Source organism: Henckelia pumila, unplaced genomic scaffold (genome assembly GCF_033568475.1).
Source record: "Henckelia pumila isolate YLH828 unplaced genomic scaffold, ASM3356847v2 CTG_461:::fragment_3, whole genome shotgun sequence".
Classification (NCBI taxonomy): Eukaryota; Viridiplantae; Streptophyta; class Magnoliopsida; order Lamiales; family Gesneriaceae; genus Henckelia; species Henckelia pumila.
The window spans coordinates 12076575-12092165 of record NW_027331831.1 but is presented as its reverse complement, the minus strand read 5'-3'; the positions used below and the strand labels follow the sequence as shown (position 1 = coordinate 12092165).

Genomic DNA, 15591 nt, shown 5'->3' with positions numbered 1-15591 from the left:
TTGTCTCCCTGACCAAGATTGCTCTGGATTTTGCGGGGATATACTTGTCTAATTTGTTAGGCGATCGTGCTTGTCATAAGTTATCTGATATATCATATGCATTGAGTTAAATGCATAGGTATTTTGTCGAATTGTATTGATAGGCTGATAGCCCTTTTGATTAGTACTATCTTCTATCTATGGAAAAATATAGATTGGATGAGTATTGGTTGAATGCATAGTTACATGATCAATATTTGTTTGGTTTAGGTATGATTTTTCGGTTACAAACTTCTAGTAATCTGTCTCTTGTTGGAAACCAGAGTTTTGAAAAGTCGTTAACTCGTTGCGCAACTATTTTATGTGACTTTAGACGCGGGAAGCGGTCTTTAACTGTTTCTAAAGATTCAAAAGCGGTTTTTTACCGTTTCGGAAGAGACTGAAGCGGTTCAGAATATTTGCTAATTGAATAAATTACTTAAATCAACAGTCAATCAACCTTGCATATGTCCTCTACTCCTTTTGTCTATAGTTATTGTTATTCGTTTCATCGGGACATTATAAACTATGTTATATAGGCTTATGAACTCCATGAGAGACTCATTATATAGGCTTCATAATTTTCATGTCTTTTAATGTATTCTTTTCAAACTCCATTCCTGCTTTAGTTTCCTCAACTCTCTCTTTCCAGTCCATATGCTTCTTGCTCACCAATTGCTTCTTATGATAATATAGAACATTTTATCATATAGTTTGCATTTAGATTCGAATTATATTATAAACACTCTTGTATTTTGGTGATGTATTTATCAGGTATAGTTTTAGGTGAAACTTTTATTAAATCTCGAGTGCACATGCAGGACAATTGTCATTCAAACTACTGCAGATATAATGACAACCCCGAGGCCAAGATATTCTGCTCAGGAAGTGGCGAAAGCATTTGTGACGAAATACTATGTGATTCTCAATAAATCTCCTGAAGTTGCCCACAAGTTCTATCAGGAGTCGAGCCTACTAGGCTGGCCAGGGCCCGATGGTGTTAGCAAGACCGTGACAACCTTAAGTGTAATCCTCTTGAGCCGTTTGAGACACAACTTGACATTAGTTGATTTTACATGGAATTATCATCTTTTCTGTTTATGTTATCTGGATATAACCTATCTAATTTCTTCGCGTAAGATTTCCATGGCGCTAATTGCCACGTTTGATCAAAAGCGATTGAAACTGAGACTTTTACTTTTCCTACGAGCTACTTTCACCAGCTATTTAGCCCAATACTAAAAGCTAAATTTCAGTTCGCCATCAAATTTTTAGTTTCAGTTATTACTCAAATCTTATTAAAATTTATAAAGGACAGAATGTAAGAAATGCTTTTCAAAATCTTGATGCAGGGCATTCATGGTGAGATCATGTCCTCGGATTATAAATATTGTCTATTTGAGACAGAAACTGTGGAGGTCCAAGAATCTTTGGAAGGAGGGATCCTTGTCGCCGTAACTGGATTGTTGGCTCTGAAGGATGGTGTTAGAAAGGGTTTTAGCCAGACATTCTTTCTGGCAACACAAGAGGATGGCTTCTTCGTCTTGAACGATATTTTACAGGTCGTTGATCTATCTCGATTTTCCACCAATACTGTTATCCAAGATAATCAGAAGAAGTATCAAGTTGCTCCAGCACAAAATTCAGGTAGAATTTTATCCTGCATCTGTATATTTCTCTTAGTTTTGTGCTCTTGATTCATATTAGTCAATTCGTAAATATTTTAGGCCTCGTGCTTTCATCGTCTCAAACCAAAAAAGTGGTTGAAAAAGGAAATGCCAAGAAAACATCCGCATCTTCAGTTTCTAAGGATCCTGATGCAAATGTTGCTGCTACTACTTCTTCTGAAGTTGCATCATCTCAAACCAAAGAAGCGGTTGAAGATGGAAATGCGGAGAAAACATCCGACTCTTCAGTTTCTAAGGATACTGATGCAAAAGTTGCTGCTACTAATTCTTCTGAAGTGGAGGCTTCATCTGAAAAAGCATGTCCAATTCTCTCGCCAACGTCAGATGTTAAGAAAGAAGCATCTACGAAAATTACATATGCGTCTATGGTATTTTATGTGATGCTATCTTAAAGATTTATACTATTTTCCTTTCTTGATACCATGTTCTAATCAAGTAAAATTTGGATTTATGCAAAGGTTGCAAAGGCGAGTCCCACGACTTCTCCATTAATCACAAGCATTCATTCAAAATTCGACAAGAAAGCAGTAGCTCGTCTCACATTCAAAGCTTCAGCATCTTTTGTTCAAGGTGCCTCAGAAGTGTCAAATCCTAGGAGCACTGAATCAAATCCTTCAGTTCATTCCAACGCCGCTGAAACAGAGATGCAACCAGGTACAAACGGTTAGACTAATATAAGTCCCTAACGCAGGATACATTTTTGTCCAATATTTCTAGTCCTATTTGTTTAGATCTAATTGTATCATGCTGTTTAAATTATGTGATTATCATCATAGTTAAGAGAATATACATAGGAGGATTGCCATATGATATCACCAAACAACGCCTTCTGGAGGTTCTAAAACAATTCGGGCCGGTTAGAAGAAATTCAGACAGTATTCAGATTAGAAGACAAGAGGTCGACATCGGATTTGATTCAAACATTTAACTTTGCAGTTTTCTGTCTTAGCATCACTATGACTTGGTTCAACATTCTTGGCCAGGATGGTTTCTGTTGTGGATTCGTGGAATTCGAATCTGTGGATTCTGCACGTCGTGCAGTTGAGGTGCTTATTCCATTTCGAAATTGAATGAAACTCTCGATATTCATCCCTAGTTAATGTACAAACTGAGTTGATTAATATCTTATAATATTTTTTTTATTTCCACTTATAGTGATCATATATTGTATACTCTGATTAGGTATCGCGAATGTTTTTTCACTTTTAATGATGTTTTTCTTTTACTCAAAATTCTTCAATTACTGATGTAATGTTTTTTCAGGCTCATCGTGTTAAATTTGGCCGAAAGGAATCCTACATGGCATATAGGAGATCGGCCTCCGATCGTGGTAAGTGAGAATTCCTTAACTTGCCATTCATGTTTCCTTTTATACAATTTATGAATTATACCTTAATATGGAATGGTTGTTTATTTACTTTTCTTTCTTGATATCAGGAAAAAGTATGTCCTACGCACGTGAAAGCAGATAGATTTTAGTCAATTTAATTGCACATCATGTTAATGCATGAATATTTGTATTTCAATGTTAATTTGGTGAATATAGTCGATGTAACGAAATTTATTTAATTTATAATCTTGTCAAATCTGCATAGAAAGTTATATTGATCGACACTTGACATTGAGTTTTTTGCAATATAATGATTAATGTGATTGAATAATATTGTTGCCCAGAAAAATTATATAACTAAATATTTGAAAGAAAAAAATTTATGTTTATAGGTAGAGGCGTAGGGCTATCAAACGGGCTGACCCGCCCCGTCCCGCCATGCCACGGGTTGCGGGCTAGACGGGCTATAATAAACAAAAATATATTTATAAATTTATTTTATCTACTAGTAAAACAAAATTAAGGTTTCTAAATTTATTTATTTATTTTTTGCTAAATTTCAATTTTCGAATTGTACGTATAGTAAGAATTTTTACAATAAATTTTACATTCAAAGAAAAACTATTATTTTTAAATTAATACAATAGTCTAATTTTCAAATTAATGATTTAGCTTAATTTCTATATTAGATTATTAGTATTTAAAATTTGCAACCCATTTTGTAAATATAAAAACTTATGTGAGACAATCTCACGATTCAATTTTGTGAGGCGAATCTTCTATTAGTGTCACTCATTAAAAAATATTATTTTTTATTCCAAAAATATATAATTTTTATTGTAAATATGGATAAGGTTGATCAGTCTCACAGATAAAGATCTGTGAAACCATCTCACAAGATACCTACTCTTTTATAAATTCATTTTAATTATGATATTAATTTCACTCATTTAATTGATAGATTTGTGACATTATTGTGTATAAATTTTTGCACAAAAAGAAAATGATAACTTCAAGTTTATGTATTATGTATAACTGTAATTATGTATAATAAATCAGAACTAACTCCCATGTGGATCTACTCCTTCAATATTTATAGTTCTCTCGCTTGCCTTTCCTTTTTTCTTCTAATTTCAAAAAAAAAAAACACCTATCCCATTTTATGCACTAATTAACAAAATGTGGGCTATGCCTATAATGACATTTAATTTCACAATACAAAAATTTTACTCCTCCATTCATCTTTTTATAATAAAAACAGATTCATTGATTTCACAACGTACTCTATTAATGGGTTAGACTTGCCATTTATCCTCTCCATAATCTAGATTTTTTTTTGAAATTTTACATCAAGATATTGCACAATCATCGCACAGAGTCAACGTATGTGTATCATACATTATTGCTTATTACCTGTGAATTAAACTCAAACGTTGTAATTTGTGCCCGTAGGGCAGTTCGACCCTATCCCATGGGGTAGGTGACACTCACTAATTGGTTCAAATCATGTGTACTTCACTCAATCATGTGGGGCCCACATAATTTGAACTAATAAAATGCTTTCACCTACCTCATGGGGTAGGGTTGAATTTTCCGGCAGTAGCATCGAGAAATAATTAATGGCTGAAATGTCAATCAACGTATAAACACCGAGCTGAAAAATGCGATATGTGATATCTGCGACCAAATTAAATTTGATATATGATAAATAAATATATATATATATATATATATATGTGTGTGTGTGTGTGTGTGTGTGTGTATTTTTATGTACTAAGGGAAAAATTAAGGTTTCTAGTTTCATTTTTTTTCTAAATTTATCCTAATTAATCTATTCTATTACCTATCTATCTAATCTAAATATATCTAAATATACAAGTTTGAATTGTGAATTTCCTTTAATACCCTCATTATTTCATTAATTATTGGGTTTTATTGTCAACTTATAATTTTGTCCACATTATTTCATTTAATAATTAATATTTTTGTCATTTTCAAGGATTTTTAAGGTCTTGCATTTTTTTATGCATTAGTTAATTTATTTATTCAAGGTAGATTAATTTTTAATATTTAATTCATATCATTTTTTGTGTCCATTTATTTATCCAAGGTAAATAAATTGTTAATATTTAATTCATTTACTAAATCTATATTTTGACATTTTTGATAATGAATTTACAATTTTGTCCTCATTATTTCATTTAATAATTAAATATTTTTGTCATTTCCAAGGGTTTTTAAGGTTTTTTATGTCATTTTATAGATTAGTCAATTTATTTATTCAAGCTAGATTAATTATTAATATTTAATTCATATCATTTTGTGTGTTCATTTATTGAAGGCAAATTAATTAATATTTAATTCATGTCCTAAATCTATATTGTGACACTCATAGAAACAAAAAGTAATTATTGAAAGTTACCTTAATTTTTGCTTTAGAGATTTAAAAAAATATTAATTTTTTGGACTTATTTCAACTTTATCGTCATAGTTATCTTTGTTAAAATTTAATTCATGTCCTAAATCTATATTGTGACACTCATGGAAACAAAAAGTAATTATTGAAAGTTACTTTAATTTTGGCTCTATAAATTTAAAAAAAAATATTACTTTTTTGGACTTATTTCAACTTTATCGTCATAGTTACGTTTTTAATTTACTATACTTTTGTAACTTAATATTTTGATTATTAGAACTTTAAGAAAAATTAAAAAAAATTAAATCAAACCATTAAATTTCATCATTGTGTTCAAGACAAGTGAAATCATGTCATAAGTCAAGGTTCTATTTCATTTATATAGAAAATGTACTCACATCCTTTATTCAATCATTCATTTATTTTTTTGAGATTTGATCATCTAACTAGACTTTCTGATATTTCAGTTTTTAGGAAGAGATACTATAAAACAAATAGTGACGACTAATTGTGTAATATTTTTGAAATTTTAAGGACTACAAATGTAATCAACAACATCAATATTTTCTTGTCCAATGTAAAAATATATATATACTCATTTCATCCTACTAATTTTGGCTTGTGTACGTGTATTTTCACATATATATTAAGTAAGTATTTGGAAAAATAAATTTCTCATTTTGCCCTTATTTAGTGAAATTTTAATAAAATAAAATAATTATACATTTTATGAATTTAATAGGGATAAATTGGTAAAAGAGTAGTACAAATGATATTTAATATGAAAACTATACTATAATTGAGAAAGATAAAAAAAATAAATGTAGTTTAAATAAAGGAGATATAGAGAGTATGATTATAAATAAGTTTCATGTTTATGTTTGTACTACAATATAATAGTTGGCTAATATAATCAATTAATTTAATACTTATGAAATCGTAAAAATTTACGTGAAAAAAATTAGAAAAATACTACACTCAAAATCGATTTTTATTTCAGACATATTATTCTTATATCTAAGTCATTTAAATCTTTGAAATATTGAGTATAAAATTTTTGAACTTGTTTAAATTATGATTGTTCATCCTCTAAAAAAATATTTTTCTTCACATTTTTTTATCTGCTCATATTTTTTTTCAAATAATATATTTACATACTATTCTTAGAAATTATAAATTAATTATTACACTAAATATATAAATATTTTTTATGACATGTAAAAATACAACATGTAATTTATATGTATATCAAATTTAAAACAACTCGATTGGATTACTATTGAAGAAAAACAGAAAACATATTAAAGTTTTATCAAGACATTGTTGTCTAACATCTTGGTTGAAAAACTAGAGGTTGTGAGATTAGACGACATAAAATTATTCTCTTCATATATTTGATTAGAGGATCGAGAAATATTAATATAATATATCTAGACTAGAAACTATGTTATTAGCGATAACAATAGAAAAATTAAAAATAATTTATTTCTATACTTACAATCTCGTATAGGAAGAAAAAAAAATAATTTAAATAATGTCATCAGTTCCACTAAAATTAATACTCTAAGAGTTTTTGAACAAAATATTACAAGATTTGAACAAATAAAAATATAAAAAAAAGTTTGGATTGACTGTTGCACATTATATGAATTTGATTTTTGAAAAAAGATATTTATCACATATTAATATGTTAGATTTTTTAAAACAAGAGTTTGATGAACTTATGAAAAATTATATATATATCATTAATTAAATAATTATTTGTATAATTGAATTAAACACTCTTAGTATATATTTGTATATACTATAACACTCAAAGTTTATATTATAAAAATATTATTTTTATTTCTATATTTTTTGTTAGGATATTGATTATTTTTTATACTAAATTATTATCTAATGTATATTTAAATTTTATTATCGAAACCAAACAAACAAATTTATTCAATAAACTGAAAAAATATACGTAAGAAAAATTTGAAAATATTATTATGTATGACCAAGATGATTGAGAATCAAAACAAGTCAAACTACAACAATTGTTTATGATAATCATAATTTACCAGAGAGAAAATAATAAATGATTTATATTTACTTTATTAATATAATATCAACATTCATTTCCAAATAAAACTTTTATATAAAGGAAAAATAGTGTTTTTTGTTCACTAACTTATTTACTTTTAGGATCTGGTCCACTAAGTTTTCAAAGTTTGTTTTTGGTACGCTAAATTTTAATTTTTAGCAATTATTGGAATTGATAACGTGACACTGGAAAATACTGATTTGTAATAATAAAAAAAACTACTGACATAACGTAAAAATGATGAGATAAAAAATTGTTGAATTATCAAATATCACGTCAACAATTGGACTAAAAATAGTAAAAAAAAATTAAATGTTAGTCCACCAAAACCAAATATGACAACTCAATGGACTAAAACTCAAATTTGGACAAGTTAATTAATCAAAAAATCATTTTTCTGAAATAAATTATTATTATTTTACTTAAAATCAATATAAGTAAAATTGTCATTTAACATAAATTATTCATGACGTTTGAGATTTTGTACTTATTGTTTAAAATATTAATTGAGTAATATTGTTACCATCAACTATAAATTTTGTTAAAGCGAGAAGCGTTCGGTTATACAATTAATATTGAAGTCAATGCCATGATTTCGATTCACGTAGATTGATTGAAAGCACAATAATGGATAAGATGATTATTTGGGTGAAATAATTGTCCTTCTCCTGGATTGAACAATTGAAACATGTGTTTATTTGTACTGTTGTACGATTTAAAAGATTTGAGTTGCACAGTTACCATCAACTATACCTTTTAATAACAGAAATCATTTGATCCTACAGTTTGTAATATATATTACGCTTTTCAATAAATATACAACATATGTTATTGCTTTAAAGTTGTTAGTTAAAAAATAAATTAAACTCAATATATAAACATATAATATCACTAAAAAATGTTGATCAAGAACCGAAAATATGATCACAAAAAAAGGTTAAATACGTAATATTCTCGTTTCACCTGCTAATTGGATATTGAATCATAGTGACTAAAGTTTAAACTTTCACGTGATTTTAATAAACATAAACATTTGAAATTTAATAACTTCAGTCTCAATCAAATAAAATTGTAATTACGTGCAACGCACGTACATTTTTCTAGTTATTTTTAAATATTTAAGTAATTAATTGTGATTAAAAATTTGCTTTGTATTGTTATAATACTTTAATTTATTGATTGAAAGAATATGTATTTTTGTAAATCTATTAAAAATATTACTTTTTATGTCAAAAATTATTTTCCACTGCAAAAATATCATTTTTTTGTTAGTTATGTCAAGAAGAAATATTGTATAATTTTTTTATGATTTGAGTGAAAATTATTATTTTTATGTCAAAATATTATTTTTTACTAAAGAAGTTATGAATCAAGTTGATATGTCTTACAAATATAGACCGATGAGACGGCCTTGTACACAAGACCTACTCTTGTTTGGTATCATTGGTTGTTGGCTATATTTAACAACGAATTACTTAAATTCAATCTATTATATATAGCTATAAATTATATAACTTAGAAATTTGATATGGATTTGTAAATTAATATGTACGCATATATGCATGTCCACTCGTATGATTTAGTATTCATTTGCCGAAATGACAATAGAAATAAGAAATTCATAAATCAGGCCTCAAAAAATAATGGGAACTCTGCATTTTTTTAAGCAATAGATATTGATCGTCTTATCAATTATAAACAATAGGTATAAAAAAAAATTGAAAAAATAATAAATTTTTGGGCATAATTCAGAACACAACATAAACATAATGACATTTGGCAAACAAAAGATACCCTTAAGAATCAATATCGAAAAAATTTAATAATTAAAAGAAAATTATAATACTGAAATTCTATTACCCAAATCACTTTAGTGTGAGATAAAACTGAATAAATTGATGAACAAAGAATTCTTTTTGTATATCTAAACGTATTAATTTGTATATGATATTGAAAAGTGAAGTCTTTTGACTACAACGTGTTGATATAAACATAATTCAGTCTACTTCATAGATACGTGTTGATATAAACATAATTCAGTCTACTTCATAGATACGTGTTGATATAAACATAATTCAGTCTACTTCAGAGGTCAACCGACGTCATAAAGATCAGTCGAGCTCAAAAGACATAAACTGACCAAAGCTCTCAAAGCCTGAAATGAAGAGATCATCTAAAGGTGACCAATGATCATATCCTATCAAATAAAAGAGCTAAACTGAACATGGCCAAGAGGAGAATCAGTTTCCTTAACTATCTAAGCAGTTGAGCAGAGATCAACTGAAGAAAGAGAACAATGCAATTCAGTTAAGCAGAGCTAAACTGAATCGGTTGAGCACATCTCAACTAAACTAATAAAGAGTTTGAGCAAGCAAATCCAAATCAAACGGAGCTCTTATGGAAAAACATTTGCCCGTACAAGACAATGCGCCAAAAGCAAAACACTCTCAGTGTACCTTCGTGTCAGGGAATGTCAGATGTCCGTGGAAAAGACAAGTTAATGGCATTGATTTGAATTCAAATGAGTCGTTGCCCGCCGAATATAAATACTCATCTTTGAGACACTTAAAATCATCCTACTCACAAAAGAATTTTTGCGCACATATTCTAGTGATCAAATGTAAACTGAAAGCGGTCGTTACTTCTGTTCTTCAAAGTAGCGGTCGACACCTGTTTTACACACAGAAAGCGGCACAATCTATAACATTGATAGATTGTTTTGTGATCACCAAAACCAAAATGTAAGATTCAACAATAAACACACACACATATATACATTTCAAAAAAAAAAAAATCAATATATAATGTTGCGAAACTAATTTAATTACTCATTGAGATATAATAAGTCCGAAGATTTAGCCCGATTTTGATAATACTCAAATAAAATCAAAATTAGTGAAGCACCTTTTACTTTTTAGGCGTTGGTTGAATTTTTTTATAACAATATAATTTTAACAGAAAATTGTTTATCTTCGTTAATTTTGACAATTTTAAGAATTTTTATTTTTAGTGTTACGTTATCACTCTCGATGAAAAATGACCAAAAATTAAAAAATAAATCACTAAGATAGAAATTTAATAGCATAAAAGTTTAAAATTGCAAAATAACAAACGTACACTACCAAAAATACGATTTTTCCTAATTTAATTCCATATGTCCCTACTGAATTTTAAAGTCATTTGTTTTCATACTTAATTATAACTAGCATTTTATTGCATGCATTGCGTGCTAATTTTATTTTTATAATAGAATTATATTTCAATTAAAGCTGACAAACAAAATTATTGTATTATATATTAAATACAAAAATTGGGGAGAAAAAATTAGTTCAAAAAAAAAAAAAAGAAGAAAAAAAAATCATAATTGAGAGGAAAAAAATTGAGATAGTGGAGAAAAGTGGTTGTGTGTGTGGGTTTTTTTTTAATTTATTTAATTATTTGAATTAGTATACCAAAAGACTAAGAAGTTTTTACATAATATATAGGAATAGATAGTAATTGTTTATATTATTAATTAAAGTCACTAATTATACTACCAGAAATCACAAAATTATGTAAATATAAATCTAAAAAACACAAATAAAATGGAGTCAAGAATTAAAAATGAAGAGAAATTAACTCAAAATAAATGAAGAGAAACAAACAGGGCCCTACCGGATTCGAACCGGTGACCTATTGATCTGCAGTCAATTGCTCTACCACTGAGCTAAGGACCCTTTTGTCCATATTCGACCGACCCTTTTGTCCATATTCGACCACAGTAATTAAATAATTTAATAGGACTATAGGAGAATATTTCCATATTTGTATACTTACGGACCAAGATTTGTTGAAGAACAAAGATTACCATACTGCATATATCTATTCATCGTTTCATGCCTGAAATTCCATTAATGATTTTAATGGAAGTTCGAAGCAAATATTTTTATAAATGTATGAACTCCGAAGCAACGAAGAATAATCCTACATCTATTACCTTGAGTCTGTTTGAGTCGGAATCAAATCAAGACAAGATAAATGAAGTTCGTAAATAAAGTTGGATTCTACATTATTTCCATGACTTGCATCATCATTCGCGGAACGTGATTCAATGGCACAAATGTATGTACATATGCTACCTCCGTCGGAAGTCCACCAGAGCTCGCCGGAACGCCCAAAATTTAAATTCACCATTTGCCCAAACATACATTTTCTATGGTGAAGTGGTGACAAACTTTATGAATCTTTAAGATAACAAGGGTTCAAGTATTCAAACTTCAAGTTTTTAATCTTTAGACGTGTAAATGTACAATATTTAAAAGATAAGTGTAATATTACTTACTGGATTGAACTAAGTGTTTGGATCCCATGTCTTCTTTTTCTCCTTATACAAGAAATATATATACACTCATCCTTTTATGTCTGAGTCCTAAATTCATCAAAATTAAAAACAAAAGCAGAACCTGATCTCCTTCTCTCAACTATCTTCTTTATCAGAAGCATTTCTGCTTCATCAGCTTCCTCCTCGTCTTCACTCTCGAAATCCTCATCCAACATCAAACTTCTCGACATCTGCCTATCCCAAGTCCGACCCACATATTGAACTGAATCCTCTTGTCCTCCATCTTTTTCCACAGCAGCATCATTTTGCGAAACTTTCTTTTCTTCGTTAAATAGACCTAGACCGTCGATTAACTTTTTTACAGTTGAATGCATATCATGATCGCTGCCACGGCTACTAGTAGAGCTTTTCTTGCCTCGTTCTTGTTTGTCATCTGTCGACCGCTCTAAAGTACAATTTGCCTCAATTGAATCCAGGGAATTGCTGGAGATATTCCTAACCAATGATCCATCGGTTGTGTAGTGCCCACAATTGTTTATCGGGCTTTGGGGAGAGCATGAATATTCTGTTTCACTAAAAGAAAGTCTTGTTCCAGATAAAATGCCTTGAGAGCCAAGAACTTGAACTCTTCTTTCGCTGTTAATAAGAGCTATTTCTAGCTCCTTGATACGTGCTTCAAGCCTAGACTCTATCAACTCATGGAGGCGGAAACTCAGCTCCCGTGGTGAAACTGCGTAATTTGGAGGCTGAGAGATATTGGTGGTTGTACTTGTTGATTCATCACCGGACTCAGATGCAGTATCTCGAGCTTCCATGGCCATCATTGCCTTTAAATCTCCTTGAGCAATATCTGGTTCGTAATCTGGATCTAGCTGGAAAATAAAAATAACACTGAAGCATCTTAGGTATATTAAAATTTGATCAGAAGCTAAACCTCCACATCGACTGGGAGGAAGCAAAAAGTAGCTATCTAACCAGTGTTCTCTGAAGAATTTGAGAAGACCATGCAAAATTATATTAGTTCTACATATCTTCAATTGTTTTTCGACTTATAGGAGCCCATCACATGGTACAAGGACTAGAAGAATTGAATTTCAACAAATTTTGAAATTTGAATGATTTAAGAAACAAAAGTAACATTAGCATCCATCAGGGATCCAGTTAACAGAGTGAATAATATACGTTGATTAATGACAGGCAGTCAAGAGAACATTAAATTGAACATACCGACGCAACAGATGGCAAAATTTTAGGCAAAAAGATCGAAGAATAACTGAATTATAGACCAGTCTCATGATGTTTATTAAAGTGTTCGAATTCCAAAAGGTAAAACTGTCTCACCTCCACAATATTAGATATGTTTTCAAGAGCAGGTGCATTAATATTGTGTTCGAGCATCTCCAGTTCAGCCTGAAGCTCTTCCTCAATTTTACTCCTTAATTTGCGATTCTCAGCATTATCATCACCTGCCTTAGAACTGTCAAATTTGGTCGATTCTTTTGCTTCCTTGTTAGGAGATGCAATTGGCTCCCTGACTGACGAAGGTGAATCATTTTTTCGAGGGGGTTGATAATAGCCTTCGTTTACAATCTCCTTCACAGTAATCATTTCTTTCATATTAAGTTCATCGTGCAAATCTTGAACTAAATTCTGTGTCTGCATTAATTGCATTTTCATACCATCTACTTGTCTTTTACTGGCTGTTTTAGCAGACAATATTCCAATACTCATTCCCATGATAAAGAGAAGCATTCCGTCAGGTCCTGGTAACAGAAAAAAAAAAAAAAAATTCAAACAAGAACTTAATTGGGCCAAAATGTTCAAATCTACATATTTCTCCCAACCACCCTAAACTTTATACATCTCCAGCTTATTGCTGGATAAATAAAGCAGATGCATCAGCCATCAATTTCTTGAACATGCAACAAAGTCATGTTTCTTGATATTAATACATCCATTAATTTTTGTGAGAAAACAATATCGCTGCACTCATCCCTCACCAAACCCCTGAAACAAATACTCCAGAACTACTTTCCAAGGTAGTAAACACAAGCAAGTCAACCAGAAAACTCAGATTACATCAAGACACCAATCAACCCTATCGGCAAGCCATGATACAAGCCTGTAAAAAAATTCATCGAGATGTCTAGATTTGATTGCATTTCTTGCCGAAACAGTTACTTAAAATGACAGACAAACTACAAAGTTAGTTCACAACTCCTTGGAACATTTCATTGACAAAGAAAACCTTTAAGTAAATATTCACAGCTCACCAAGACAATGCAATTCAGATAACCAATACACGCACGCTGCATACAAGTCAAACGAGTAAACACATCAAAATTTGTAAAAACAAGAGCAGATGAAAAGACCTGATGACTCAAAAAGTTTACGAGGCACCCCTTCAGAGGCACCACTCATTCGTGCAAGGCCAGAACTCTTTTTGGGCTTCCTTGGAAGCACAACAGAATCAATATGTTCCATTGAATGAGACCTAAACATTGTATTCCTCACTTTTGAGCCAACAATATTTTCTCTCCTCCCCTCCTCCATTCCACCATCAAAAAGCGCCAAGGATGAAGCGCTGCTCGATCTGCTGGTCAATCCAGTTCCATCAGTAACCAGCAGTGGCCTCACTGTAGACACAGAAGGAAACATGCCATACCCGTTTTGTTCAAATCCTTCACCATCTTTACTCAGCTCATAATCAAGGTCATTCTCTACAGAAAACAATGGCCTCGCAATATTCAAGCCACTCCTCCTACTTCTAATGAACTTCCCCCTTTTCAATCTACGGGAATTTTTACCATCACCATCTTCAAATTCCGGGATTCTTTGGCCCGAAATGCCGGTACCGCTAGAAGCTAAATCTCCATCATCTAGCGCTCTGTTTTGCTCTAATCTGCGTAATGGGCAGGTATTATAACGTATCTGCTGCAGGATATTCATGGATTCTGATTGAACATTGCCTTGATACTTAAGAGCCGGCTCCAACGAGCCTTCGTTTTTATCCACCGATAAATTCTGCAAGTTCTTGGCTATGTATCCAGCTCCAGCAGCGGCTGCCACCACCCACAAATCCATTCTTCCGAAAACACAAAATATACCCCTACAAAATCGATATTTCCCAATTTCCCAGAAACAATACCTCGAACTTGAAACCCATTACAGTACCAGAGATCTTCATAGCAGAGCCCGTAAAACAACGAAACTTGTGCAGAAATCACACCCTACAACAAACTCTTGAAGTCGAAACAGCTGATTAAATGAACTGAATCGCTCGAGAATCTGTACTTGCTAATTTGGTGGTGAATTCAACGACGAATGGACTCCGAAGTTTGAAAGATTATTCGAAAATTTTATTTTAATTCATGGTCTTGGTTGGAAGCGCGAATTGTTCGACTGTAGATTTATTATTTAATTAATATAATATATTCAAGTGAAAAATAAGCACTTGTTTTGATCTGGAGGGAGGGGCCATGTCTTGCAAGAGCCACTTAATTGTGGATAGTGAATTTGAGACCCTAATTTAGTGGTGAGTGTCGAATTTTGTTCGCTTTCAAACATGCATTCTCTGTTATTCTTTTTTAGTATTTTCAAGAAAATAGACTCGAACGAAATTAGAAACCAGCTCTATGTCTCTTTAGATCACAAGATAATTTGTTATAGTTCATTAGATCCATAATTTATACAATATCTTAAAAGTAAGATATCTTTAACCGTCTCTTCATA

The 15591-nt window shown here is 30.7% G+C and overlaps 2 protein-coding genes and 1 non-coding gene across 3 annotated transcripts; 1 reads left to right on the top strand and 2 right to left on the bottom strand.

Moving 5' to 3' along the window:
* Positions 1-870: 870 nt before the first annotated feature.
* On the top strand, positions 871-3265 carry LOC140872013 (nuclear transport factor 2-like). Its single transcript, XM_073274751.1, has 8 exons — positions 871-1044; positions 1371-1665; positions 1746-2074; positions 2165-2360; positions 2483-2604; positions 2690-2752; positions 2970-3036; positions 3144-3265. Exons 1-8 carry the CDS (start codon positions 871-873, stop codon positions 3176-3178), a joined length of 1281 nt encoding a protein of 426 aa, XP_073130852.1. The 3' UTR covers positions 3179-3265.
* A 7917-nt stretch (positions 3266-11182) lies between these two features.
* Positions 11183-11254, bottom strand: TRNAC-GCA (transfer RNA cysteine (anticodon GCA)). The gene has a single exon. It is a non-coding gene; the product is annotated as a tRNA-Cys (tRNA).
* Positions 11255-11823: 569 nt separating this feature from the next.
* On the bottom strand, positions 11824-15321 carry LOC140871887 (uncharacterized). Its single transcript, XM_073274628.1, has 3 exons — positions 14232-15321; positions 13201-13622; positions 11824-12731 (listed from the first exon to the last, which is right to left on the bottom strand). The coding sequence occupies exons 1-3, from the start codon at positions 14941-14943 to the stop codon at positions 11934-11936; spliced, it is 1932 nt and encodes a 643-aa protein (XP_073130729.1). The 5' UTR covers positions 14944-15321; the 3' UTR covers positions 11824-11933.
* Between the last annotated feature and the right edge of the window lie 270 nt (positions 15322-15591).